General features: G+C 40.7%; 1 protein-coding gene across 1 annotated transcript in view; it reads left to right on the top strand.

The window, feature by feature from the left end:
• Nucleotides 1–786: 786 nt before the first annotated feature.
• plxna4 (plexin A4) overlaps nt 787–26711 on the top strand; it is a 64027-nt gene continuing 38102 nt past the window's right edge. Inside the window, exons 1-13 of the mRNA XM_046071929.1 lie at nt 787–935; nt 3487–3586; nt 3744–3858; nt 11075–11275; nt 12126–12222; nt 13891–14081; nt 19161–19312; nt 20435–20558; nt 21918–22054; nt 22628–22795; nt 23150–23243; nt 25194–25433; nt 25927–26073. Coding sequence (XP_045927885.1) covers nt 854–935; nt 3487–3586; nt 3744–3858; nt 11075–11275; nt 12126–12222; nt 13891–14081; nt 19161–19312; nt 20435–20558; nt 21918–22054; nt 22628–22795; nt 23150–23243; nt 25194–25433; nt 25927–26073 — 1848 coding nt within the window. The 5' untranslated portion in view covers nt 787–853. The remainder of the gene's footprint in view (nt 936–3486; nt 3587–3743; nt 3859–11074; nt 11276–12125; nt 12223–13890; nt 14082–19160; nt 19313–20434; nt 20559–21917; nt 22055–22627; nt 22796–23149; nt 23244–25193; nt 25434–25926; nt 26074–26711) is intronic.

The raw sequence follows: 26711 nt of genomic DNA, 5'->3' as shown, positions 1-26711 counted from the left end.
TTTCTTTCACTTTCTACAATAAAAACATGATGAACCAGAGATTCAGGACATTAAGATGGAATGTTAAATCCACACAGCTCATGGATGCCACAAGGCATTATGGGAGGTGACTAGAAAGGTAGTAGTGTCATAAAATGGCACTGATTTCATTTTTAACTCAATCTGTCTCTTTCTGCATCATAGCATTTTAATGTTGTCTGAGCAGGATGCATCTGATCCCTGTTCATATATTAATCTCCTATTCAAGAATCCCCCGAGGCTCCTCTGGCCACTGACCACCCTGCAGATGGATCTTTACTTTGCTGAGAACTTGCAGCTGGGCGCCTCATGAGCAATATTGTGTTACAGTCATATTTGAAGAACATATTGGCTCCAAAACTGATCTGAAGTACTCACAGATGTGCGAGTCTGAGCACTGTAGTCATATAATACCAGTTGGGGCACATATCTAATTTGTTTATCTCCGATCATAATTGGAATTATAAAAATGCACTCTGTCGTGTTTCATTAATAATTTTTTAAAATGATGAATGATTTTCACTATGTAATGTGTGCTGTTAAGAATATGAAGCCATAGAAACGTAACTGAATCCTCCCTAGCTTTGTTTTGTTTTGGTACGATTCACCATAGTATCAGAGTTCACTTTCATTTGCTAATTTCATTATTCTTTTATTATGTTTCTTATTACAGTCAATGCATTTACCATGAAGTGAATATTTAGTATAATGTTACATCAAATACTCACATCTTTTGACGCATCTTTTCTTTCCCTCTCTACAGCTGGTGTTGGAGGCCCATAATGTCCCAGAACTCTCTGCGGGTGTCAACTGCACCTTTGAGGACCTGGCTGAGATGAATGGCTTGGTGGACGGAAACCGGATCAAATGCTTCTCCCCGGCTGAGAAAGAGATGCCACGCATTATTGTTGACAAAGGTAAGGATGGACATGCAAAGCAACAAGCTACTATTCTATACTTGCCAATGGTGGATTTCACAGTGTTTTTTCCACTTGATTTGATGTTTGCATCGTGAACTTACACAGAAACTGTCTCTGTGTACATGACGATAACAACACCTGTGATAATCTGCAGGAAGCCTGCCGATAACTTGTCAAAATATAATTATGTGTATTGTAACATTAGGATATATATATATATATATATAGGCAGCATCAATTAGTAATCAGCATTAAAGTACCTGTTGAATACAAACATGTCTGTCAGGGAAGCACACATTCCTTCTCTTCAGTCAGAAGCCTGCTAGTCCTAGGGCTATGAGTGTTCTATTAATTTTTGTTTTCTCGTTGCCATCACAAACTCAGTGGGCCTTGGAGCAATGCCCTAGGACATGTTTAGTAATTGAATGAACATTAGTTATTAGGATGCTGTGGGATTTATTTACCACTCTCCCTCAAAGTGGATATGCTCCAGAGGGAGTGATGGGACCCCAGTTAACCCCAGTGCAGAAAAGGAGAATATCAAGCTGTACAGCTAAGTGTTTTTACTACAGTATTTCAGCTAATTTAGTGCCTGGAGATTACACAGTCCCCGCAGACAGTGTCACTGTTTTCGTTGCTTTCAAGAAGCATACAGCTAAAACAATTCTGACAATGTTCATTCCACAAATAGAGAAGAGAAAATATATTTGTCTCTCTGTAATTCCCCCGCCCTTAACCTCCCCTCTCCGCGGTCGGCTAAGCCTGGTCTAATTGAAAAAGCTTCCATCTGGGAAGGCTTGTCCCTAGGCAGGCAATCCTTCATCACCAACACTCATTGTGTCCCCATGTTGAGATGATAAGGATGAGATCTCCTTCCATACTTTCACAAGAAAAGATGGATAATGAATGAAAAGAAAAAAATAGATAGAACAGAATGGTGATGAGCATGGTCCATCAGTAATGCTAAAAATGTACACACAAAGGAATGCTCACTGTAGTTTTTAGGTCCCACCAATGTTGATGTCAGAGCTCTAAAGAAATGTGTATTAAGGCCTGCTTGTGTGTCATTTGCAAAGAAAAGTATAGTCTTAAGTGCAGAGAGCTAAAGTGAGCAGACTATCATGAATTTGCAGCACTGGCGAGACATTTAGGCCTCAACTGTACACTTGTACGAATATTCATATTTCCTTCTTGTATTCAGTGCACCCACACGAACAGAAGCTTTACACACACATATACTGCTATGAACAAATACATGGCACCACTGCAATAAAGTGATCCACAGATAGACACACATGTACAGATGTAAGGCTGACCGAGAGCCTGAGGGTGCTTCGGGGAATTAAAAACATTTGTTTAATGTTTGCCATGTCAACCACATGTAAAGCTGGTGATGCTGCAGTCATGCAAACATAGATGTGTAAATATGTACTCTGACACACACAAATGAAGCATACAGCATTTCTCCCCATATTTAGCTTTTCCTTTCTCTTGCAAGCACACACAGTTATATCTTTTCTCGTTTCGGGCAGAGGAAGATATCTCACATTTTTGCCTATATTTGAACCTTTCATCTTCCATTTTTACTAGTACTCATTAGTCTAAGCTCGGTTGAAAGAGAGAAAAGAAGGGAGAGTGACGGATGGAGGGAAGAGAAGAGGGGAGGGATAGATAGTGTTAGCAGGCTTCAAGGTAACATTTAGGTGGCCTAATTAGGACAGATCCGTTGTCAGCGGTGCTTTACTGTGATTGATGAATGATTCCTTCTTTGTTAGAGAGATGGAGAGAGACACAGGGGAGAAGAAGGAGTCGCAGTGTGGAAGGAAGCAAAGAGACCTGTGTGTAGAGATAGAGTGGGGATGAGAGAGAGGTACAGAGGTAGTGCAGCAAGAGAGCAGTTAGATGTGTGGATGTGCTGTTGAATTAAACATGAACTCCTTCATTAGGGCCAGACAAAAGGACACACCAAATACAGATGAGGTGCATGCTCACACACACACACACACACACACACACACACACACATATACATGGTTTCTGTTTCATCTTCTTCCCCCTTTACCTTGTCAAAGACACTCTCAAAGACTTTTCCAGGGGAATATTTTCCATCCCAAGGGAAATGTGTGTGCACCAACTTTTATTGTCTCTTGTAAGACTGCAGGTATAGGGAGACTTAATCCAACAAAACCCTTCTACTCTCCTGCTCTCTTAAGATACTGCCTTTACCGCTGCAACAGGCTGAGCACCTGTGGCTCAAAGCAGTGCAGTTAAGATGTTAAAATATAATGTGTCTAGACACTGAAAAAGGGTTATGTAAATATATTTATAAATAAATAATATGTGACAACCATTTGCATAATACTGCTTTGTTTCTCCTATTTGTTTCCAATGTTGAAAGAAACGGTCAATAATGGGTTAAATAACAAAAACAATTCTTGTGTCTATTAGTTCTTATTCTTTTTCTCCTTTTCCCTTTTTTACCTGAATCTAAAGCACTCTACCTCTGTGTGTCAAATTATTAATCTTCACTATCATCTGTTTTCTCTAGGTGACCACCAGATTGTGCAGCTCTATCTCAAGTCCAAGGAGACAGGCCTAGCATTCGCGAATACCAGTTTTGTTTTCTACAACTGTAGCGTGCACAAGTCGTAAGCAGATAGCATTTCATAATTCTAATCATTTCATATTGATTCTTAAATTGTTGTAAATTGTATTTGCTAAATAAGTAAGTAGGCATATTGAGCTTTGAATTTTCTGTTGTTCAATACTAATTCACTTCTTCCCTCTCATCTGCTCTCCATTCAGGTGTCTGTCATGTGTGAGTAGTCCTTACCAGTGCCACTGGTGTAAATACAGGCATGACTGTACCCACGATCCTCGCACATGTTCCTTCCAGGAGGGACGAGTCAAGAAGCCTGAGGTGAGTCCCATACCTAGTGTTTCACTTGATTTAATTGTTCTTACTTTTACATTAACTGCACTAGGATAGTGAAGTCCCAAATGGAGAATGGAGGGTTGAGCTGTTGTCAGGAGGCAGAACATTTCTAGCAGCATCTCTGCCTGTGTGTGCAAAGACAGTCAAACTGTAGCCTATTAAGACGGTGTCCAAGAATCCCCAAAGTCTTTAATGCTGCCCAGCTCCAGCCAGCCTCTTTGTATTGGGCCAGCTCAGTAATGGTGAAATAAATTGAGGGGTAATGTTTAGCTACGTGAGACTAATAGGTATCATTCTAGGTTTCACATGCAAAAAGAGTTATGTTAAAAGGACTGAGACACCTTTCAGCTGTAGTGCTTCCATCTGGCATGAGTCTCTTGGCATGTCTCGCTCTTGACTGCACATCAAAGGGCAGTGGAAACTAATAAAACGGAGCCATTTCCGCTTGCCCATCCCTATTCCCTGCGACAGCTTAGTCTGTGTGAATTATCAATAGTATTGGCAGCCAGTTCTATTCCCGTCGAAGCAGAGCCCACCATAATTAGGCTGCTCTGCTGCAGAGGACAAGCCACTCACTGGATGGGGTACATTCAGTGAATGCCCGCAACCCGCACACTCCCCGTCCTATGAGAGAGGTCTCGCTCTGATTTAGAGTCACTGCCACAGTGGTGGCCTTCAGGGTAGAGCAAGGAGGTAAGGAAGGTTTGGGTTTGTGCCCATGTATGTGTGTAACCTCTGGCATGAGCTTGTGGGTACAGTATGTCTGTGAATCAGCTTCGATGTATTTGTGTGTGTGTGTGTGTGTGTGTGTGTGTGTGTGTGTGTGTGTGTGTGTGTTTATATCCTGAATACAGTTTTCCCCGCTTGTACCCTGCCAAATCACGGTTGTTTTCAGGAGGAGGCTTTTACAGGGAGTTAGTGGCCTGTTAATCCTAGCCTGAGGTGAGCTATGATGAAGATCACTAGTGCTCATGTCTGGGTTGGCAGACGCTGCTCGACGGGCAGGGACAAGCTTAGCCAGATTGCCTCCTTTGATGAGCAGTCTGCTCTCAATTGTGTTATTCCACCCATGTTTCCCCCGAGCTATTCAACCTGCGCATACGATATTATTTTCTTTTTCTGCCGTTTCCATTATCCTTTTGAACCTTCTGCTTAGTCACGCCCAAGCCTGAGTCTTTGCAGGTTTACTTTTCCAATTAACTCAGGGGCTGCTGGTCAATGTTGACTGAGGATAATAATGTGTGAATCCCCTCTATTGTGTTGCTGACTAAAAGAAAACCATAAGTAAAGCGAAGGGGATTTGGTATTTGCACATTAATGACATCCCTTTTTTGACGTGTTGTTTCAGAAAAAGCAGGTGTTTTGCAGGCTTAATGACTTTTAATTTGCTTTTAATTAACCCCTCAAATCCAAGGTCATGTATTTGCAGGCGGATTTTTGGTTGCCGTTTAGAATTAATAATTTAGACAAACACACATACAAGCTCAAGAACATGCAGGCGCATGTGCAACTATCCATAGAATCGTTCCCAAATTTCACAAACAAGTCAACTTTGCTCTGTGAAGTGGGATGGCCTCTTTCTGCTGCAGATGACTTTTTGTGTACTATTACAATTACAGGATTTCAGGCAGTGATCTGAATAATCCCTTAACGCTATGCTAATGATAGAGGCCAGGCAAATCTCCCTACTGGTTGAGCTTGTTGTTAGTATGCATGGCAGGACAGAGTTAAAGCCAGGCCTGGGCGTACAGTGGGTGCCTTTTTATTCATGCCAGCAATGATATGGGCACACGGATCAGACATTTTCCTGTTGGCACATTAACTAAGGCCACGTCCCTGCTTGCACTCCACACATCTCAAGGACTTTGCCATTCTGATGAACCTCACTGAAAAAGAACATGCATGCAGCTTCATTTGATTACACTGAATAAATAGCTCAAAATTATTCCTGACCGTTACTGTTCTATTGATTGTATGAATAGTCTGTGCTTGTTTACCCATTACGCAGTTTGTTTACTTGCATATTCACCTAAAGCAAGTGAAACTGAGGACACTTCCTGTTTTCTTTGTCTTTGTTGATGAAAGTTGAGGATATTTCCATTTCTTTTTCTCCTGTCTATAACACAACATGTTCATATCCTGAGCTGCTGCATATCTTTCCCTAATCTTTTCAGTTGGTCACACACAAAAATATGAGTGTTACTGAATATATATATCACAACCCTTTATCACATCCTTGCATTAGTTACTTATTGTCTGTGTTGTGGTGATCAATGCCTGGGAGTTTATTTACTTGGAACTTATTGATCGAGTGATCGAGATAATTTTATTAAAGAAGCTAAATGCCAGCAGTAATAGCGGTTAGTTCACAGTATTAACAGGAATGGTAGAGAAAGGTGCTTTGGTTCAATTAATAGAGAAATCAATGTCATACACAGGCACTGGCTGCTTAGGAGTCAGTTGAGTATTTACAGAGTGAGGACGAAGGGGATTTGATACTGAAAATGAAAGATTGAAGAGCTTCATAATGCCTTAGCTCTGCTCTTGCATAGGGATCCTACACGATTTCATACAACCCGGCTTTTAACAAACCAGCCAGGTTAGGTAAACTTGTTGTAAACATCACAGTTAACAGACTAACTACCATTCTTACACAGTTGTGCATGTTGCTCTGTCAAACTTTACTGTGACAATGTTGCCACATTCTCAGATCTTAGCATTAGATTAGTGAGTAGAATGTTATCATAACCAACAAACAATGGCCAAAACTATTAAAGAAAAAAAGAGGTGTGGGAAGGGAGACCAAAAATGGCAGGTGAAATTAGTGAGAGGTATTTTGGGGGGAGAAAGGAGGGAGGATGAACAGGGAGTGAGTGTCTTTGCCTGAGGCTCTGTTGGAGATGATAAAACAGAGGCCAGTTAAGGGGAGCTCTTGTTAACCATAAAGTGTGTGTGTGTGTACGTGTATTGTATTAAAACTTAAGATCCTCTTCATCTTCACACCTGCACTTCTATAATTATGGGCCTCTCTTTCGCTCCCACCCTCCCTCTTTCCTTGCTTCAAACTATGCCAAGGGCTTTTACATTCACAGTTCCCACTCCGCTGCCTACTCTCTGTCACTCTCCCTATCTCCACCCTTCACACCTCCCACCAGCCTCCAATTATCAGATCTAAGTAGGTCCCGGAGAAAAGAAGAAGTCAGGAAAGAGGGGAGGAGAGAGAATCAGTGAGAGGGAGTTGATGAGAGAAATGAGAAGGGTCAGTGAGCTTGATAGGACGAACAACACAGTCTGGGTGTAGAGCGAGATAAATGATGCAGGGATAAAGGGATAAATGAGAATCAGAGATGATGTCAGAGAAAACAATGGAAAAATAAAGGATAATTCTTATAGAGAAAAAAGAGGCGCCAACTTGGTTTTCAGAAGTTTTCAGGGCTTATTATGTTACGATGAGTCATGCTATTGACAGGTACTTTTCTCTGTCTAGTGCAAGTTCTTACTTGACTATAGGACTGTCACTGAAGTTCACATCTGCACACAAAGACACACAAACACATGCACAAACTAGTCTGCTTCATATCTACGGTAGTCTCTATTGCCTCCTGCTGACAGACCAATTATCTCTTTCTTCAACCAGGAAAAAATATATTAAAGGGTTGTTTCACCCAAATTACAAAAACATTTTCTAATATACTATATCTACTGGTAACTATTCCTGCAGATAGTTTTGGTTAAATTTGGCTAGGTTTTTAAGATACTCCGTGTTACTCCAAATAATCTATGTAACATGCTGTCAATAGCTGTTCTGGAATAAGAAAACTAGAGGTATCAATGAAAACTGTTTATATTTAGGTCTGTTTTGTTGTTATTCAATACAGACCTAAATTGTGTTATTCAGAGTAACCGGGAATTTGTAAATGATGTTAGCACCTCAAGTGAAATTCACCTCTATTGTATTGGGGTTGCAGTAGAGATCTGAGAGAAAAATGTCTCAAAACACCTGCAAGTAAAACATTCAAATTCTTGACTTCTATATGATGGCGCACAGCTACAGAATGTGCATATTTACTGGGATGTGAGTGTGTGCATGTAGATGTGATTTGCATTTGCTCCTCTGTTATTTATCGCTCTTCAGTCGTTGGGGGTTGAGAGGGTGGGGAGCGGAAATAAAAGCACTGACATTAGGTCAACTTAATGTTGACATAAATCTTAACGTGTGACAGCAAGCATCACTGCCAACACCACCACCAGCAGTTAGCCAACTAGCATATACACGTGTGTTTGTCCAAGCCACTGAAAGCCCACTTGGCCTCAGGGACTGCTGGCAATGATCACAGTGTGTTACATCAGTGTGTCTGAGTGTGTATGTATACATACAAATAGAAAAATCTGAGCTAAACAGGAGAAAAAACACAGTGTAACACCAGTGTACACGCTTGCTAGTAGATTCCCTACCACATTATGAATGTTTAATTGCTGTAGCAAAATAAGCAAATAAGCCATCTCTTTTTGTGCTTCAAAAGTGTGAGAATTAAGATATTAGTGATTTTGAACACACATGAGGAATGACAGGTTTTAATTCTGGCAAGGCTGACAGTGTACAGTTGTGTGAGCATGTATAATCTGAAGTAGTGGGGGAAGCCTGCTTCACAATTACAGGGCAGATGAGTTCATTTTATGGGTATGGATAAACCAGTGTGTGTTTTTGTATGTGTGAAAGAGTGTGTTTATGTGTGGCTATCTGAGATTATTTACCTGATACTACATGGATGGGTATTTGGAGGGTAGCAAAAAAATTACTCTGCTGTCAGTGTTGTAAAGAGAATTGTGGAAGGTGTTAGTGATATGGTGAAATAGTATGTGCGCGTGTACATGTGTGTAGTCAGGAGCTGTTGGAATTTGCTATTTGAAATTTTCCATTTCATGACATGTTGTCGTAAAGGCAGATGATGCAAGATCTGCTGTCTGGCTATGACTTGTGGCGTTTATCTTGTACTGTAATGAGATTCCAAGGCTCTAGTTTATTGTCTGTATGTGTTTGCATCCAAATGTGCGCATTTATGTTTGCGTGCATACACTCGGTGTGTGTGTGTTATCCTTGAATCTGCTTGCATGTACGAGAAAGTGTAGTTTTGGGGCAACGGTTTTGGGTTCAAGGGTTTCAAACACTTCAGTGCATTGTAGCTGTGATGCTCTGTGCATGTGTGTGTGTGCCTCATCACCATATGCCGCTATCAGTATAGATGTGTCCTCAAGATTTAGCTTTAGTCACCATGTTAAGTCATACTCCAGTGCTTCCCATGCCTTCATTTTCACAAACCAGATCAAATTTATTGTCCCTATTGTTCAAGTGTATTAACTGGAAGAGATGTGATTAAAAATGGATTGCATCTCTCTTTGCTCTCCCGCTCATTTTCATTCTCCAAATACGACCCTTCGTTCTTAGGAAAATGAGATTTGGAAGAGCAAACATGCATGCACCACCTCTTCCTTCCTCTCCTCTACCGCTGAACTCTCTCACCCTGTTTGTCATTTATCTATAATGACTTTGTGAATAGTGTCACAGAGCGTTCCCCTTTCTCTCACCACACAGCCACCCAGTCAGTCACTCAGCCTAAACCAATCAAGTGGCTTTTAATGAACTTCAAACAAGTGTTATCACCCAGTTCAACGTGCGCTATGCTTCACTCCCCCCCAGCTCCATCCATGCGGGGGCTCACCTTATCTTCTCTCCTTCTTTTCACCCTCTTTCCTTCTGACTCTTTGACATGCTAAAGCTCCCCCTGTCGCATTTGCTTAATGGTATTTTTGGCCTCTTTCAGTCACTCTGTTCTTTTGTTGTTCCTTTTTCATTTAGCCTATTTTGCTCTCTCTCTCTCTATCCACCACTCTTCAGAGAAAACATGAAACAGTTTAGGGAAGTGCTGTTCTCTATTTACTATCTTTACCCTAATTTAGCTCCCTCCTCACCTTTCACTTCTGCTTGTCAGTCACTTTCCTGTTCTTGCCACTGCTTTTTCTTCTGCAAGTGTTCTATCTGTCCCCCTCTGTTTGTCTTTCCTTTTCTCTTGTCTGTCCATTCTCGTCCCCTCTCCTCCGCTCTCCTCCCCTGTCCTCCTCCTCTTTCCTCTCCTCTCATCTTCATCTTTCAGGCATAGGTGCTCTATATTTAGCCAGCTATCTACTCACACCTGAATTGATTGGCTGTTAATTTTAGACTTCCAATTGCTAAGTGACTCATCTCGTCTTGGCTAATTACTGCACAGGCAGAAACCAACCTTATTTTGATCCACCAGTGACATATTTTCTTGATGAACAAAAACATGAATGTGACAACCAAACATACAAAAACAAACTGAGAGCTCATATTATTTCCATATAAGTGTCTGTTTCATTGTATCATTAATGCTCCCATCCTGTGGATAATGATGGTGGAGCACCCACTGAGCTGGCCCTTCAGTCACGGTGAATGTAAGCAGGTCCTAGGACTGGAACCAAGAGACTCAACCCAACAGGAGTTATCACAGATACTAAGAACTAAAACACTGAACACAGGTGAAGTGGTTATGTCATTCAATTAAACCAATGTCTGTGAAGTACTGTAACAGATGAGATACATCATGAGAGTGTTGATGGCTCTGTGAGTTTACAGTGCACTATATGTTGTCATGTTGTTGGAATATTCCTGGTGCAATTAGCAACCAACTAGTCAGTTTTATTGGGTAATGTATTTGTAAGTAGTCCATAATTTCAGCACTCACATATCAGCATTCCAGTTAGAATTGACTGAGTTGTGATACCACAATTGGTGGCTGATTGATCAGCATGTCCATATCTGTAAAATTACAGTATGTCCTGATGTTTCACACCATAAGGCTACAGTAATTTGAACCTGACAGACTAGTCTGAATGGTCCTTTGCATATGAAGTATGGCGTATGAAGGGCCAGATTTACATTTGTGAAAGTGGAACTCGAATAGAGTTTGTCATCTCCCTAACATTTATCCATTCATATTCATATAAGAGGGTTGTGTACTTCACTGTGCGCCTCAGCTGACAAGCAAACTGCACATCTAATAACAATCAGGACCCAGCAGAATTTCCTTGAGTAGCATTAATCTAATTGCAACTATGCATTAAACCTGGTGGGAAGACTCGTAGTTACACACCATCTTTCCTTGTCTTTTTTTCTCTCATCCAGGGGTGTCCCCAGTTGCTGCCTGCAGATAGGATCCTGGTGCCAGTGAACGTGGTAAAGCCTATCACCCTACGGGCAAAGAATCTCCCCCAGCCTCAGTCTGGACAGAGGGGTTATGAGTGTCTGCTGACCATCCAAGGAAACGAGCACAGAGTTCCTGCCCTGCGCTTCAACAGCTCCTCAGTGCAGTGTCAAAACACATCAGTGAGTATGAGTGCGCGCATGTGTGTGTGTTTTACTTGCCAGCTTCTGTGGGATGTCATCATTCACCACCACACACCCACACACCATCACAATCTCTATAAAAACAAACAACAAAATATAAAGTTTTCCTCTAAAAGTGACCATAATATTTTTTTTCAATCTCTCACACACACACAGCCACATGCGCATTGACACACATTGATTCCAGCTGAGGGTTATTTCTGTTCAAGCTAGACAGTGGGTAGATGAGACAAGAGCCTGACTTTGTCTCTGCTACACAGCCATTCCTACGATCATGCTCCATTCGCTGACTGAATAATACATTGACAGCACTGAAAGACCAGCATGAAAAAGGCTGATGCTAATCATCTGTTGATACAATAACATCTCATCTTCCTGTCTATCTTCATCACTCTGTGTGTGTCAGCGTCTTTGTGTAGAGATGTCTGTGGGATTTGTGTGTATAATCACAGTACAATCCAAATATTGTACTCTGATTGAGCAGTGAAGGAGGGAAACTGTAATTTAGCGTAAAATTATGATTCTAGCACCAACCCTCCATGCTGCTAGTGTTACAGACCCTGATGAAAAACAATGTTGTATTTGAAAGCTCTTTGGTGTGTACTGTGAGTGCTTGTGAATTCACTGTGAGTGAGTTCTTGTGTGTATTCACTGTTGTCTACAGCCACCTGTTGATGATTCAATCGCATTCAAGAGTATTCAAGAGTATTGTGATAACAGAGGCTTTTGGACTTAATAGAGATAATAGACAGTTTAAAGTAGCTCAACATCTTCTCTCTCTCTTTTATACGCTGTTCCCCATTTCTCTCCCTCTCTGCCATGGTGATAGTATTTCTACGATGGGATGGAGATGAGCAGTCTTCCCGTGGAGCTGACAGTCATCTGGAACGGAGATTTCAGCATCGACAACCCCGCCCACAACAAAGGTGAGCATGCACATAGGCACGAGCACGTGTACACTCAAGCGCATGCACACACAAAAATACATTCATTCCATAGTGTGATACTTACAGTAGTCCACATAGTCACATATAAACTCTCACTTTGCACACACATAGACAAAAACACACATTAAAGCCACTGCCTCCCCATTGTTGCTCCTGCAGCCAATCTCCATGGCAACAGGCGGATGGTGTGCTGATGTGCAGGATCCATCCCCTGATGTTGCCATGTAGAGTGGTTAACTTTAACACATCCTCTCTTACGCTTTCGTTCTGTAGGTCTCCATTTGTCTGTATTTCTCTCCTGCACTTCACTGCTTTTGTCTGCATGTCTCTTCTCAACTCTCTAAATTCCATTTTCTTGCCTCCTCTCAAACATTATTTCTTTTCAGCTGCTTCTCTTATTTGCTCCTCTCTGGGTGTTTGGCAATCTATCCTTCTCTGTTGCTACTGTCTCTCTCCTCCATTTCATTTTTGTCATCTCAGCGATTCAGCATACATTTCAGAAAGGCAGTAATGGAAAAACAAATAGATACAGTGGAACAAAATAATGCAAACAAATAATTAATAATGGCAAAAAATTTACTGAAATTATGAATTTAAGTAAGCAAAGCATTATGATTGCAGGCTGGATTTACAGAGAGCAAGTAGGTGTAGCATATGATATATTTCACTGCCCCTCATTTTTTTTCTGCCAAACTCTCCATCTACTCACAGTATATGTGGAAGGACAGCTTAGTGCAGGAATTTTTAAGCTTTCAGCATTCAGCTGCTGTGCTTGATTCTGTTTGGCCACTGGCGATCCACCACTGTGAGTGATCCATGCTGGGGCAGGGAAACGGCAGCATGCTGGGGGTTGTAGTTCTCAGACAGGAAAACAACTCATTTTAACCAAAGGCATAAAAAATGTATTGTTAAAATGTGGATGATATGCCAACATGACACTGTGCTGTAAGGCAAAGTTTGTACAGTGTGTGTTTGTAGTTGTGTGCACGTGTGTCTGAGTCAGATGCGGAGTACAAAACATATCCTTGAGCATAAGTGTAAAATCAAAGAAGCAACAAAAGTTAGAGAAAGACAGGGAGATGCTTGAACTAGAGAATCATCCTCTATCCTCCTCCTGCCTTTGTTTGCCTGTGGAGGAAGCGGTCTGAGGGCATCATTTGATGGACAGATCACACATGCATCTAATGGCAATTAAAAAGAAAATGGTTGGCCCGTTGCCATGGAGATGATATGTTAAATGCGTGGTGGGTTAGCAGAGGCAAGAGGCAGCAGTGTATGAAACTCAAAGAGAGGGAGTGAGAGGGAGTATATAGAGATGATGATAGATGGAGAGATAATGAGACAAAGGTATGTACGAATGTCGGTCTCAGGTTGTTCAGTTAGTTCACACATTCAAACAGCAGCTGCTTTGAGAGATTTGGGTAAACAGCCCAATTTAGTTTGTCGTATGTTTTGAATTGTTTGTCCATTATTTTAGAGGCTTTTGCCTAAAATAAATTTGCATGCATATGCTGTTCTGGAATCATTTGCACCAAGGTTGTTCACTTGAGTTCCCCAATCTCTGCCCCTCTGTTCTGGCCTTATTCCTTTCCTTCCCCCTTATTCCTTTCCCTCCTTCTGTCCGTTTCTTTCCTCCCCCCTGCACAGTCCATCTGTACAAGTGCGACGCTCAGCGTGGAAGCTGTGGCTTGTGTCTGAAGGCAGACCCGCTGTTTGGGTGCGTTTGGTGTAAAGGAGAGAACCGCTGTACCCTCAAGCAACACTGCCCCCACCCCGAGAACCAGTGGCTGGAGCACAATGGCATCAACAGCAAGTGCACCCACCCACGGATCACACAGGTGGGACACAAACCAGAACATACATGATTCATTGTCCATATATATCCACACATTCAGTAGATACGTTAGATATAAGCACCTGCATGGGCCAAGCAATGCCAACATTGATGCATTGAAGTGTCTTTTCAATTAAAAGCCACACTTAAAGACGTAATGAAGATAATCTTGCCTGATTTTCTCTGGCAGATGATTCCAGAGCCTCGGGGCCGTGACTACAAATGCTCTTTCCACTTTAATTTTCAGCTGACCCTCTGGAAAAGACAAAAGACCTATTCCCGAGCCTTAAAAATAATCAATAAAATCTTAAAATCTATTATAAAACATACTGAGAGCCTGTGTAAAGAGGCTAAAACAGGAGTGATGTGATCACGTTTCTTGATTCCGGGTAAAAGCCTGGCAGCTGAGTTTTGTACACTCTGGAGCCAATCAATAGATTTTTGGTTCAGGCAATTAAAAAGGCTTTTGCAGTAATCCAATGAAGTGTAGGTGTGTAACTTTAAAAGTTAAGATAGATTGTATTTTTTAAATATTTCTAGTGATATATTTCCAAAATAAAAACAAGATTGCACAAGCTTTGTGTGCTGCTCAAAACTTAAACCAGATGCCAGGATTCCTTGCAACAGGCTTGATCCAATGACAAAGATGTCTGTTTTGTTCGAGTTCATCTGAAGAAAAGGTTTTGACATCCATTTTTTGATATCACAAAGGCAGTCGTTAAGTTAACTAAGCCTTCCAGAGTCTGTGGATCTAATAGGCCTGTACATCTGCGTATCATCAGCATAAAAATGAAAAGAAAGAAAGTACTATTAGTCCCTAAACCAACCCCTGAGGTACTTTCTACTAATAATAATAATGTGTCACAGAGACACAGAACTTCCTATTCGACAGGTAAGCTAAGCTGCAACAAATATCTCCCAGTGCTTCAGTCTGCCTAACAGGATGCTGTGATTAATCGTGTCAAAGGCTACGCCAAGGTACTACAGTACAAGGACATGCCATCAGCAACAGCTGTTAGTTGATACTTATGGAAACCGAATTGAACCTTTTCAAAAAATGTATTTTCCAGTGCAAAAAGAAATTGCTTAGACACAATTTTTGTAAAATGTTGTACATAAATGGTAACTTGGAAATATGTCTATAGTTTTGAGGGAGGGAGGGATCCAGCCCATATTTCTTTTAGCAGGAAGTTCACACAAGCAGTTTTAAAAGAATCCAGGGATCCAACCTTTCTAAAAGTAAGTGGTTCAAACTATCTTGTTGTGGGTAAAGGGTCAGAAGAAGTGGCACTTGAGGCATTAGAGGCTAATTGATTCCATGATTTGTCATGTGCGTCTGGCTGTGGAGATATCATGAAGGATGTTTTTTTCAGCTAAGGCATGAGTGCCCTGTGCACTGGAATTTATGTTAAAAAATTATGCATGTTCCTAGAAAACATTATGATCAATTAAAACTAAATTGTGCAAGGAGCATTTTTACTGTAGCCATGTGTGCAGTGCTTGGGTAATTTAAAAAGACTTTAAACAATGTAGTATTTTGGACTGTTGATAAGCTGTATTGTTGGTCCCCACGTGGATACCATTTCTGTAGCAAGGATGTTTACTTAGAAGAGACAGGATTTGCTGAACCATGTCCAGAACCTCGGGGGCGGAGAAGCAATACGTTGTAGCAGTTTTTGATTTAATGTTTCTGACTATGCAATCACTGATAATCAGTGAAGCAGAAGAGGGGATTACTGGACAAGCAGTGAACTGCCGGATTGTGAAGAGGGAGCTTATATTTGGGAGCGTGCCCTCTCTGGTTCTGAGGCCTGAACCGAGAGGGAAGGAGCTCCTGTATCCATCAACTCAGAGACAGGGTGGCAGCATAATGGCAGAGGCTTAGAGTTACCACTTTCCAGTCTGACAGCATTTGTGAGAAACAATATATTTTTCGCGCTTTGACAATGCAGTTACAAATCTCTCTCATCAAAAGTTTGAATGATATAATGATAAACTACAATCACAATTACAGCAATCATGTGAATCTGCTTTTTTAAATGTCTTTTTCAAAACTCTAAGTAGGACAAGGGTTATTTTTGAAGGAATTTAGTCTTCTCTGACTTTCAATGTGAACATACAAACACTTGGATAATCCATGAAAGACCTAAAAAGAGACAAATCATCCTCATTCTTCATAGTTATCAATCAACTCTGCACAGATGTTCACGCAACCCTCATTTAACCCAGCGTGCTCCCGAAAAACCACTGACTCTGTGTGAGGCAAAAAGATTTGACCTGTGCAAGACATATTAGAGGGGCTACAGCAGAATGGATAGGGGTCAGCAAGATGAAGGATAAGAAGATACAAAGTAAAGATGGATGGAAAGAAGCCCAGATGAAGGGAGAGGAGGATGGATTGGGTTTACATGAAAGAGAAGTGGTGACGGATGGCTAGACTGAGCCAGAATAGAGTCACTTGAGGCTGAAGGGGTATAAAATGACCCCTACACCCTCCCCATTTCCCATGATGGATATAAAGGTCCTGTTTGCATCCTAGGAGCAGACATTGACTGATTATAGATGAAGGGATGAAGCAAAGCGTGGATAAAAAAAGACAGGAGAATCCCTTTGGTATCTTTGGGAGTGTTAGGTTTGGTTAGAGAGAGTGAAGACGGATAAATGATTGGAAGGGTAATTCCTTCTCCACCCTTTGCTCTCCACTCTCTACATCTTACATAGACCAGCATACATATTAGTGGTCGACCTCGGTGGAAATTCACTGACAGCAGCACAGTAAACTCCATTGTTTCTTGTAACCTTGAATGCACCATGAATCTGACATGACTCTCCACAGATCATGTTAACCTGTCATAGTCAGACAGAGAAAAAATAGACATAAGAGAAGAAAGTATAGAATATCTGGACACTGAGGACAAAAATGTCTCCAAATCAGGCACTTAAATATATTCTCTTCTACTCAATGATATCCTAAAACCATTGTGATTTTTATTCATGCAAAATCAAATCAACTCTTTAGGAAGGCGATGAGAAGATGGTGATATTTTGTCCCTTGTTGCGCTTATTAGAGAGTCTGGATCAGTAAGGTGCACTCCATCATTCCTCCACTCTAGTGTTTGTCTTCACCTCAAGCAGTGGATTTATTACTGGAGATGGGCCCTGTATTTCTCCTTACATCCCTGAGGCTGCAGCAGGGACATATTGCAGCCTTCTCACGTCCCCCATAAAAACTGTCAGTGGGTGAGGAGTAAGGACTTTTCCAAGACGATCGGGGCCCTAATGCATTCTAATACGCTTCATTATAATGACACCTCCCATCAACAATATGAGAGGGAGAGACTCACACAGAAGGATGGAAAGAGAAAGGGAGAGAGAGAGAGAGAAGTGATTAAGCGTTTGCTTCTACCAAACCGTCAATTATCTTGTCAAAGTCACAAATCTAATCAACGCCTCGTTGCGTCTCTCCCTCTCTCTTTCATTTTTTTGCTTCTTCCTTCACTGTTTCTCTTTAAGTCTTTCTCCCACTCCATCCTCCATATTTGTTAATAAATGAAGAACCCACGATGCATTGTGTGTAATCTTTTTAATTGCATGTATTGTAGCCCCATTCCCAGAAGGCTCTTTTTTCATTAAGATATCAGCAGGGAGCCTTATTAATCTGAGACATTGAACCATACAATAACGATATCTCCCACATGGCAGCGGCAGGACTTGTGTTGTACATGACCTGGCTTGAGCTCGCGTCTGTCATTGGATTGGTTAGTTCCTTTTAAGCCCAGCTAGTTCAATTTATTTTAGTTCACATCTTTGAAAAAAAAAAAAAAATCAAATAAAAGTTGTTTGATGTACATGTGGTAGGAACACAAGGATTATCGTACTACAACAAGCAAGAGCTCTAAGCTCAAGATAAACCCACAGACACACGCTTACGCTGCAATCTACCTGTGAACACTGCAGGGGGTCACGTTGCCAACCATAAACTGATCAGAGAAGCAATGAGAGTCAAAGCGTCAATGAAAATCCTTGAGATCGGTATTTTTCAGGGGGCTGTTGACACAGCACCATTAAAGCTGGGCCCCAGTCTGCAGCATAGAGGACTTCTGCTTGTCAGAGACGGATAGGAACAGACTATTCTGTGTCCGTCTCGAACATCCATCCATGTGGACTGGCCTGATGATGTGTAGGCACACACACATGCTCGCTGGCCAAAAAGTAATTGTGTGAGTAAAGTACTGATGGATGTTGGAGCCGCCTCATCAACAATGAGAGATGTTACTGATAAATCAAAGTACACTGCGATTACTGCAAAGATGTCACCTAATGCCAAGTTTTAAGTCAATCTTATATAATATATTGCTGTGGGTTTCAGTGAATACAGGATTGAGAAATGACAATCCCTTGACCCCTGCATCTTGACCCCTTGGCTGTCACTGGAGTTGTTATTTTGTCATTTATTGTCTCTCTTTTGCAGCCGTCTCTCCCGTCCTCCCACCCCACAGCAAAGTAATTTTCTGGGTTACTTAATACATGAACAGAAAACACTTATACCCAAAGAATTTTAAAATAAATATATAGCTATCATTCTTTACGTATTGTCACCTTTTGTAAGTGAGCTGTCTATATTGCTTTTGCAGATGGTTCACATACAGTGGATTCACAGGAACAAAACCTCTAAGAAGTAGGAACATTGTATTCGGACTAGCTGACCACTAACACTCTTTATTACAGCATTTTGGGAAGTTATAATTTTGGCTAAAATATGCTTGATTCTCTCACATTACATACATACACATTTTACAAAATAAAAACAGAGACACAAGAGACAGAGTAGAAAGAAATGGAGTGTAATTTGCACCACACCTTTACTTTTTTCACTTTTACTATTATTTTAGCTAAAATTTTACTGACGGGTTTAAAAAAAAAATTTGCCCTCCCATCTTAACTAATCTTAATCTAACCCTTCTGCCCTGTCACAGCTCATATTGTGAGCAAAACGCTTTTTGCATTGAACTAATTATTGTTGAATAGGAAAACATACAAAATCACAACTCCAAAATCAACAGTCTACATTTAAATTCAACAGATCACCCCCCTCCGGGGTCCCAGGGAGGGCGGCACCCTCGTGACTATCCGTGGTGAGAACCTAGGACTGGAGTTCAGAGAGATTCAGGATAACGTGAAGGTGGCTGAAGTGGACTGCACCCCTATAAGTGAGGGTTACATCCCTGCTGAACAGTAAGTCACATTTTACATTAATGACTTGGTCTACCAAAATGTACATACTATGCATGAATATAGTCTTTTCCAGCTTCACTGGAACCATAGGGAGAAGTCAAACTCAATTTTGGAACAGCAGCAAAGCTAAATCACAAATTCAGCATAATGTTTCGGCTCTCCGTTCGCTTGCCACAATCCCATTGAAAGCACTTTGACCACAGCTGAACGCTTCATGCCCTACAGGGAACCAGACACTTGAGTCATGCAGATACAACAATATGCTACCTGTGGCACCCACACAGCAGAGCCATAACAAGTCAGCATGACCAACTGATCATGAGTCAGAGTACTCACCTCAGGGTGTTTGTGTGCGTGTGCGCATTTTTTTTTAGACAGTAAGAGAGAATGTGAGTGAGTAACAGAGAGAGAGAGAGACTATGGAAAAAAACAGTAAACTAATGCTAAATTGGCCTAATCCCTAGACCAGAAGAAATTGGAGTTTGATTTAACTGCAAATCACAGCAGTGCACATAGAGTACAAGAGACTTCTATGTGTACTGCTGTGGGCAGCAGAGAACAACTCAGGTGTTCGTTCGTGTAGTTGTGCACACATACACACACACAAGCACATGCAGTCCCATAATCATTTTAGAAAGTTCAGGAGGTTACATTTAGTTGACATTTAAGTTTAATCCATAGCTTTGGATCCTTACAGGTCCCGTCTATCAAATTATTTTAAACTAGTTTAAAGTTGGCTTATCAACAGACCCAGTGCTGCTTCTGCTAAGAAAGTAAGTTGTGTGCCAGCACTTTAAGCAAATGCTGACCCAGCAGAAGAGGTAGCTGCATTTGAGGTCATATGTAAAAGGATTGAGCCTTTTTTCCTTTTCTCCCACAAGTTGGCAGTGCGCAGGAGGTGAAGTCGCTGCCAAATAATACATTATTTTATTGAAGTTTTAACATAGGTTTTGGTCCATTCTTATTACATAATCTGCTCTGCATTTGCAGGCAAGGCAAGGGTTTTCTAAAGGTTTTTCATATAGGCTTTTATGTATGTGTCATATGTTGGTGTGTCTGTATATGCATTTCCATTAGCTTTTTTTTCTTATATTGCACAATTATGCCAATGTGTGTTTCCAGGATTGTGTGTGAGATGGGTAAAGCAGAGAAGAGCCAGTATACTGGGAATGTGCAGGTCTGTGTTGGGGTTGGAGAGTGCAGACCAGAATTCATGGCAAAGTCCTCCAAGTACTACTATTTTGTGGTGAGTCTATTCAGTATTCTGATCTAATGATCTTTTTGTATTAACATGTAAAAAAGTTAACATAAAAAGTGATGATTTGACTTTTTGTACTGAAAGTGTTTTCTTTGGTCAAGTTGATGTCTGTATCACTGTGGTTTAGGGTTCCCTGTGACTATTTGATGTTTAAAAAGACTGTAGATGATGGATTCATTACAGTATGTTGCCTCTGTGAGCAAGAAGGCACCCATGCTGCATATGTCACCCTCTGCATGTTAGCACCTTTCTGGTTGTTGGTCTATGTTCTCACCCACTGTGTTAATACTGTATATACATGTTGGTTTCCTTGTATATTTGGCTATGCTCCGACATGGTGTGATTTTCATCAAGAGTCTCTCCCCCTTAGCATTTCTCTCATGCGTGTACTTTATCAGCAGTGAGACATAACAGGCAGTCACTAATGAGCACAGAATGAGAAAGAAACGCTGATTTTAAAATAGGTTGTTGACATGGACACATAAAAACACACACAATACTTGCTCTGTTCCTTCAACACTCAGTCTCCACACAATGTATCAATGCATTTGCAGTTGTTTCCATTATGTACATGTTTTATGTTCTATTTTATTTAGTGATATCATTTTAACTGACATCCATTACGAGCGCTGGCCAAGTTTTATTTCTCAATGGGGTCCCTGTAAAGGATTATGTGATGTTACGTCTAGTTGTCATACCACCCAGCAGGCTGAAGATGAGATTATAAGAAGGCCAAATGAACTGGAGGAGGATTTGCTTTATGCCCACCTTCCAGTGAACTACATCAGCTGCTGCTGTGTCACTTTAATGTGAAAGCTTTTCACCACAGTATAGTGTATGTAAGTGGGGTTACTGAGTGCAGGTATATATTAACACTCAAATGGCATATTAGCTGAGAATGCTCAATCAGTAGATTTTTCCTGGGGTCCACAGCTTATTAAAACAAACTGGTAGTCTGATCATATAGACGTTCACTCGTGTGTCCCAACCTCTAATTTTAGAAATGCTTAGTCTATTACAAAGATACAAAAGGGGTTTATTTTTAACAAGGAGTTATGACTGGGCTAAGAATAAAGACTATGCATTGTATATCGTTCAATTAAACATACAGCACTTGATATACTGACATGAGTAGACCATTATAGTGTCGCTTCATTAATTACCTGAGGATTTCTAGGATACTGTGTGATTCTGGTTTACCTTTACTGATTACCCTCTTCACCCTTTGCATTAAAGGCAGTTTATGGTGTTAATTTTTTGAGTTTTCACTTTTACTATTGTTTTTCTACTGTAATTCATGTTGATTTCACCGTCTGATTGACTTTGCAACCTCTGCCCTTTCTTTAGATTCCAAGGATTATCAACCTCAAGCCCGGCCGAGGGCCTGTTTCTGGGGGAACCATTGTCAACATCACCGGCAGCCACCTTGATGCTGGCAGCAATGTGTCAATCATGTTTAAGGACCAGCCATGCACTTATCTGAGGTTGGTGGGGAACAAGCCAGAGATGATCCTGCCAGACACACTTAAACATTGAACCAACGTTCAGTCAAAACCAGTGTTAGTCAAACCACAGGGAGTAAACCCCTCAGACAGTTCTCATGTCTGCTAGATAATTTTTTTCCTATAAAATAATTAAATATCCTGGGAGGAAATTGGTGATCAAGGAATGGTGTATAATTTGTTTAATTGCAAAGCACCAACCTGTTATTTAGCTATGGTTGTTTATTTGCTTGGTAAATACTGTTTGCTTTTTATGAATTGGAAATGGCATTTTCCTTATTTTATAAATGATTGCGATAATACATTATTATTATTGTAATTCACAACACTGATCAATACACAATTCTAAGTTCAGTCAATAAACAATCTATCCATGTCAACTTAAGTAACCAGTCAACCATCCTAAATATTAAATTGATATTATGAGTGCTGAGTGTCAACACTATGTAATATATTGTTTGATAAAAATGTATATTGGATAACAGTATTGTCAATTCATACTCATTCAATTCAACTAAAGTAACTTGCTTTTTCATCACCCTATCATCACTTTAGGAGGGGTGGCCAGTGGCTCACTTGCCGAACCCATGCTTCTCTGCATGGGTATGGAAATGTGTCTGTATCTGTGAGCATAGACAAGGCTCATCTCCAGAAAGACCTGCGGTTTGAGTATGTGGAAGATCCCACCATCACCAAGATAGAGCCAGAGTGGAGCATCTACAGGTATGGTACAAGGGCACATTTCAGTCAGTCAATTCATTTGACAAAAGCTTACATGTTACTCACCGGTAATGGATACTGGTGGATGCTATGGATCCTGTAGATGGAGATCTCCCAGCAAAGTAGATGCTTGTCTAAAACAAAGACAAAAATGAAAGCAGCAAATGAGGTTGGTTAATAAAAAATCCAAACAAAAAAGAAGAGGTTTAACCATCTATAATAATATAAAATCTGCCCCTGAGCAATGCCATGTTCAAGCATCAATATCACTCCCAGTGAGTAATTTATTCCACCATCTGTCAAAACAATCTGAACTATCCTTTTACTCTTGTTGTCAATCTTCTCTCTCTCTCACAGTGGACATACCCCAGTGACAGTGACAGGAACTAACCTGGACATCATTCAGACCCCACTCATCAGAGCCAAATATAACAGCCATGAGACACTCAATGTAAGTGATTGTGAAGACAACCAATGTGAGTGATTGAAGAAGCTGACTTGTGGTTCGCCTTGTGGTTCACCTTGGTAAAAATAAATCCAAGGTCAAATAGCTTAAGGAGTTTTCTTTTGGTTTGGTTTGTAAATAAAGTAAATTGACTGACTGAATTAAATTCACACACACGTATATGTGTGTGTGTGTGTTAATTTAATTCAGTTATTATATATATGTGTGTCAATTAAATATATTAACCACCACCAGTCTTTCAAAGCCCCTAACTTCCCTTGTCTGCTAGACATCCCAAAGGAAGTCAGCCATAGTGAATGTTAGAATAATTTTCTTATTTCCAGAGCATGACAAAATGCCTCAGTGCCACTTTTAGGTAAATGGGTCAAGGCAAAATTTCAGAACACTGAGAGGGCATATTGAAAATCAACAGGTTGCAATTGAATGAATAGAGAATGATGTAATTCCCCTCCACACCTTTGTAACAATAGGGAAGTTTTGACACTGAACTAAAAACCAGATTGGCCCTCATCAAATTCATCTACCCTCTATTCACCCTTTTACCCAGGGGAGGATAGATAAAGCCATACAAGGGTCTCTGTGATCTGATTGAAAGAAGAGGGAGTAACAAAAGGCAGTAATGTTATCTTCATGGTCCATTTGAGCATGACCTTGCACCACGTTTAACATCTGTGCTCACATATGCCTGTACAGGGCATTGTGTCTCAAGCTACTATACAGGAAGCTTGTACTTTGAACCAACATATACATCATATACAGCTCAGTTTAGTACTGAATGATAGAGAAAATAAACAAAGCCTTTTCAAGTAACATTGTGCACAGATTGGTAGTTACCTTCCTGCAGCAGTGTAGGATACATCAGTGATGTCCTAAAGACCTTGCAGGATTTGTCAAGTTTGATGTTCAAGGAGCCAATTAGAGTGGCCGCATGGTAGAGGTTACCGTGAAAATGTAAAATGTCTGTGTGAAATGTCTGTGAATGAGACGGAAATGTCTGTGAATGAGACCTGTGGTGGTGGCTGATTTGTCAATGCCCTGACAGACTGAGAGGAATGGAGATGTTAGAGGGATATTGAAGGGCGTATGGCATGACAATGACAGATCGGACAATCTGTTCTTGTTCATAAAACTGGCTTAAAGATGTGAATAAAGAAGGAATAAAGAGGAAGAATTTAAATCGCATAACATGTCAAATGAAAGACCAGAGCAAAGACGAAGAACCACAAAACAGGAGTGAGACAAGACACTGAAAAAAAGATGCAAGACACACTGTAATTGAGCAGTAAAGTAGTATAGAAAAAGTTAAGTGACAGAATAAGAATGTGTCAAAGAGAGAAGAAGAGATCACAGAGAAGAATAACGGGACAGGGTATAAAGAAGTGATGAGAGGGTTGGGGTGTCTTTCTGGAGGGTAGTGAAGGAAGGGTAAGACCGTAAGACACTAGTTATCACTGTGGAATCTTCACACATGAAAGCCTGATTGTGGTGAGACTGCACACGCTTTCTAACTACACCTCATTTTGTGGCTTTCTTTGAGGAAAATATTCCAACAGGTTCTTCTTTGCATTTTTTGAAATGGCGGAGCTTCCAGTTTGAATTGAGTCTCCAGTGGGCTTAGTGAAATGAAAACCCGTGACATAAAAGATGGACACTAACTGTTGGGGGGATGTCTTGGCATATAGTTAAACTGGTGCATGTTCAAGTGCCAGTTTGTCAGTAATAGTGAACTATATGAATAATGTGGCCTGATGCATTGTCACTCATAGATGGAAAGCAGCACCTCCCAAAATGTGTGTAGTGACAAAATGAAGCATACTTTTCTGTGTGTTAATATATTTTTGTCATTTCTCTGCTTCCACTAAGTACTCCATTTTATTTGCATAAGATATGTTTGTTTAAAAATTTAACTTGCCATCTCTCTCTGGCTTCTGCCAGTTGTGCCAGGTGCTCAGCCCTACATCCATGCTGTGCCAGGCCCCGGAGCTGTCCATCAGTCTGGCCAGGCAGCAAGAGGTGCCGGAAAGACCTGATGAGTTTGGCTTTAAACTGGACGATGTGCAGGCACTGATGGCACTCAACAACACCAACTTTATCTACTACCCCAATCCTGAGTTTGAACCACTCAGTGTGTCTGGGGTGCTGGAGCTTAAACCTGGATCACCCATTATACTGAAGGTAGGAGGATAAATGTTAGCCACACTTACTTACAATCAGTATTTATGTTTGTAAGTTATTGACTTACAGTGGAATCATACTATATACTCCATGATCATTGTTTGCATTTAGCATTTTTCCAACATTCTGTTGTCTGAATGAATGATTCTGATCAAATAGTCATTAAACAACTAGCAAATAAAGCAGATTATGTGTGAAGTTGTGAAACATAGTCATGTGCATCACACATCAATACAGTTTCGATTTGATGTAAAATCAATACTAAAAAAATATTCTTTTTAATAATGTGATTTCAACCATATCACCCAGCTCTATGTTCAACATATATTAATGACTGTATGAAGATACAGCAACCCCACTGTCAATGTTCTTTTTAGATTAGAGTTACGTATTTTTATGTCAATTTGCAGTACAAAGTATAGGTAGAAATGCGCTGCTTTACCCCTCCCTGTAACACTACAAACTGTAATTATGCATGAATTCTCTCTTGCAGGGGCGGAACTTCCTCCCACCAACCAATAGTGGTAATGGAAAGCTGAACTACACAGTTCTGATTGGCGAGAAGCCCTGCATGTTAACAGTGTCAGAAACCCAGCTGCTCTGTGAGTCACCCAACCTGACAGGCCGACACAAGGTCCTGGTGAGTGACACAGCACATACCAATGAGAGAGAGAGATACACAGACACATGACAGATAGGCAGGCTGTGGTGAAGCAGGCAGGCAGACAGACCTACAAATCGATTGACAGTGTGACAGACAGACAGACAGAGAGACATTCCTTGTGTTGCCTTCTATCCATCTTCTTGTTCACTTTGAGACAGACTACAGCTCTAATTCAATCAGCTGTGTGGTTCCTGTTATTGCCCACAAGCAGACAAAAAAAACAAATACGGCTTCAATAAGAGGGATTAGGGACATGGCAAACTCAATAAAGATCCCATTTGTAGTTTAAAGAGGGACCATTTTGAACAAAGTTCCTCCTGATGTTATCACCTCAACCCAGCATCATAGAGAGAGATGGACACATTAGTATAGTAGATGCACAAATGAACTGAAGTTTGGACACATTTAAATTGCAAATCAATATGTGGATCTGAGCTTTGATCTTGATTTTGAAGACAAAGAAATGATTTGTAGGCCTAAAAGTGATTTACAGAGGCAACATTATTATATGGTTCATAAATATTTGTGATGTGTTTTGCCTTGAAGAACGCCGCTTCCTTCTCCTTTTCTAAGGGTCAAATTATTGAACCTTTTTCAAGTGTGATTGCTAAAGT

This window comes from Micropterus dolomieu, linkage group LG16, assembly GCF_021292245.1.
Source record: "Micropterus dolomieu isolate WLL.071019.BEF.003 ecotype Adirondacks linkage group LG16, ASM2129224v1, whole genome shotgun sequence".
Classification (NCBI taxonomy): Eukaryota; Metazoa; Chordata; class Actinopteri; order Centrarchiformes; family Centrarchidae; genus Micropterus; species Micropterus dolomieu.
The sequence above is the reverse complement of the archived record's forward strand: the minus strand, read 5'-3'. Positions and strand labels throughout refer to the sequence as shown.